Source organism: Echinops telfairi, unplaced genomic scaffold (genome assembly GCF_000313985.2).
Source record: "Echinops telfairi isolate 266 unplaced genomic scaffold, ASM31398v2 ScPeMD7_7408;HRSCAF=8446, whole genome shotgun sequence".
Lineage (NCBI taxonomy): Eukaryota > Metazoa > Chordata > Mammalia > Afrosoricida > Tenrecidae > Echinops > Echinops telfairi.
This window is the reverse complement of record NW_022111308.1, coordinates 45,175-47,957: the sequence shown is the minus strand read 5'-3', so window position 1 is coordinate 47,957 and position 2,783 is coordinate 45,175. Positions and strand designations below refer to the sequence as shown.

The following is a 2,783-nucleotide window of genomic DNA, read 5'->3' as shown; positions in this document are numbered from 1 at the left end:
GAACAGATGAGGCTGGCTGTTCCGGCCCATGAGGATCTACTGCCTCAGAAACCTTACAGAGCAGATCTAATCTGCCCGCTAGTGTCTCCGTGAGCCAGAATGACCCACCTCCGACCCCCACCCCGACCCCCTCGACGGGCCGTGGGTCCTGCAGGTGCTGTGATAAAGTGTTTGGCTTCCAACGGAAAGGTCAGCGGGCCTTTCCAACCCACTGCCTCCCGGTGGGGTGGGGGTGGGGGTGAGGGCGGGGACATCCTGAAGACAGGCTCTAGGACTCGTGACTGTTGCAGGGTCCATGCGCGGAGACACCAGGGGAAGGACACATGTGTGGAGAGGGGCAGAATGCAGGGTGGATTTCTTGCTCTTGCAAAGCACGGCTCCAGCGAAGGCCCTGTTGATACTCCAGCGAAGGCCCTGTTGATACAAGACTAACTGGTGCTAGATGAGCCTTCAGGTTAAAAAACACGGGGGGTCGCTATGTTAGCCTTCCCCCTACATCCGTTTGGAGGCACGCCTATACCCTGAGATACAAAACACTTGGAGGTAAAAGGGGAGAGCAGTTGCCACCCGGGGCGCCGCGTTCTGGAAGGGCAGGTGTTCCCCAGCAGGGGCACCGGTCATGCTGGAACATAGATGCCCGGAGGATCCTTCCCCTGATGCACACTTGAAATGTGGGGAGTGCAATCGAGAGACTGAATTTCTACTTTGAATTAACTTGAACTTCCATTCCTTGCGTGGGTCTTGCAGCCAACCGGGACGGCACAGTGTATGTCACTTGGCCGGTGGATGGCCTTGGGGGCCTGAGGAACCTTACATAAATAACTGTACAGATGTGTGTAGCATTGGATCGGGGCTTCTCTTTGAAACCAGGCCACCACAAAGAATCAGGAAGTCTTCTGCGGAGCATTGGAGAAAAGCAAGGAGGTATGCCCTCTTTTCACCACTGCCGCTTCTCCTTTCTTGTGTTTCAGGCACAGGTGACTCCCCCAGCGATGGCTGTGGCCCTGAGCTGTGCACTCCAGGCCTCGGCGAACAATGACTCCGCGTCCAAAGAGTATGACTCTGACTGTGAAGTCTTCAGGCAGCGCTTCAGGCAGTTCGTGTACCACCCCAAGGCCGGGCCCCGTGAGGCTTTCCACAACCTGTGGGAGCTTTGCAGTCAGTGGTTGAAGCCAGACGTGCGTTCGAAGGAGGAGATCTTGGAGCAGCTAGTGTGGGAGCAGTTCCTAATGGTGCTGCCCCCTGAGATTCAGACCTGGGTGAAGCTCTACCGCCCAGAGAAAAAAGAAAGAGTTCTGGCTCTGGTGGAAAAACTCCAGACGCTACTAGACACTCCAGAGGAGCAGGTGAGAAATGAACCTGGGGTCTCGGTTACTAGGCCAACTGGGACTGCGGAGGCAGCTGGCACCCACTGTCGTAACCTCACGTTCTTTGATTGATTGCTTTACTTTGTCTGGTGCTGGACTCATCCTAGGAGTCAGGGCTTCTCTTCTCTCAAACGCAGAACCCCAGTGATGGCTAATTGGGGGTTAGCTCCCGTTCACCAACCTACGGTGTCATTCAGAGCTATTGTAAACCCCTACCCTGACGCCAAAATTTAAGGACTGATGATGATCGTGTACGTCATTGTTTTGGCGCCCGAATTCCACGCGTGGACTAATGTTGTTGCATAAGCGTGAACTGGTATGGCGGTGAGTTTTGTTTGTTTCGTGGTTTATGCTGTGTAATGGTTTGAGCATGAATTAGTAATGGCCTTTTGAATGGGCTACTTATTTTTAAGCCACATATATTTGACCGACCTAACGTGGCTCACAAACACGAAAGCATTACCTGTCTTCCGCTTTCCACTAAAAAATGAAAAAGAAAAAGAAAAAAATCTTGGCCACCCCTGATTCCACTAGAGTCTCACTGGAATCCAAGGCAACCGATGCAGGAAAGACTGTATCATGTCCTGGTGGTATCTCAGAGACCCTGGTCTAGCAGCAGGGTCAGCGGTTCATGTCCCTCTGCCACCCCGCCCCCAGCTTCTCAGAAACCCCAGGCAGTCGTTGTACTCTGTCCTGTTGCTTCGCTGTGAGTCAGGATCAACTGGATGACAGCGGCGATGTTATCTCTGTGAGAGGGAACTGACCCGGCCGCCACCACCATCAAGCTGTCTTTCAGTATATACCTTTGGGGCCTGTCTGTGCCTTAAGGGCTGGGGGCGTCCTCGGACGGCCTCCTCTCTGCCTAGAATCATTGTGAAAGGGACAACCGGACATCCAGGCTGGTAGAGCTCAAAGAGCGCTGCTGTTGGCCATGCGATTTCCCAGACAGCCCCCTCTAGCCGTCTCAGCAAAAAACGGTAAGGTATCCCTCCTTTGAGTTTCACGGTAGTACAGTCCTAGAAAATTCAAGTTATGCGGTAACAGACCACACACACACACACCCCAGCAGACTCATTTCCCTGGCTATGGTGGTGACTCACAAGAATCCTGTTGACCTGGCCCACTGGAGGTGTTAAACTGCTGACGTGGCAGTTAGCAGCCCAGTGCATAACCAGCCCGCCACCAGGGTTCCTTAATACCAGACAACTTCTTCTTATCTCTGTGGATGTCTCAGGGGAACCGCTTAAAGTTGTTTGGGACGTGGCACAGTTCTGCCTTAAGAACATCATGCTCAACTGTGCCTTCACGGAAGATTCCAGCAGCTACCACCTGCCACCCCATACACCCTGCCTCGGAGGGCTGGGGCTGGCACTGTCCTCTGCCGAGAGCCCCTCTGTGAAACCTCTGCCTGGGGGG

General features: G+C 53.8%; 1 protein-coding gene across 1 annotated transcript in view; it reads left to right on the top strand.

The window, feature by feature from the left end:
• The first annotated feature begins 992 nt into the window (after positions 1 to 992).
• The window catches only part of LOC101658559 (zinc finger protein 449-like), a 6,706-nt gene continuing 4,915 nt past the window's right edge, over positions 993 to 2,783 (top strand). Inside the window, exon 1 of the mRNA XM_045296461.1 lies at positions 993 to 1,346. Within this exon, the coding sequence (XP_045152396.1) occupies positions 993 to 1,346 (354 nt within the window). The remainder of the gene's footprint in view (positions 1,347 to 2,783) is intronic.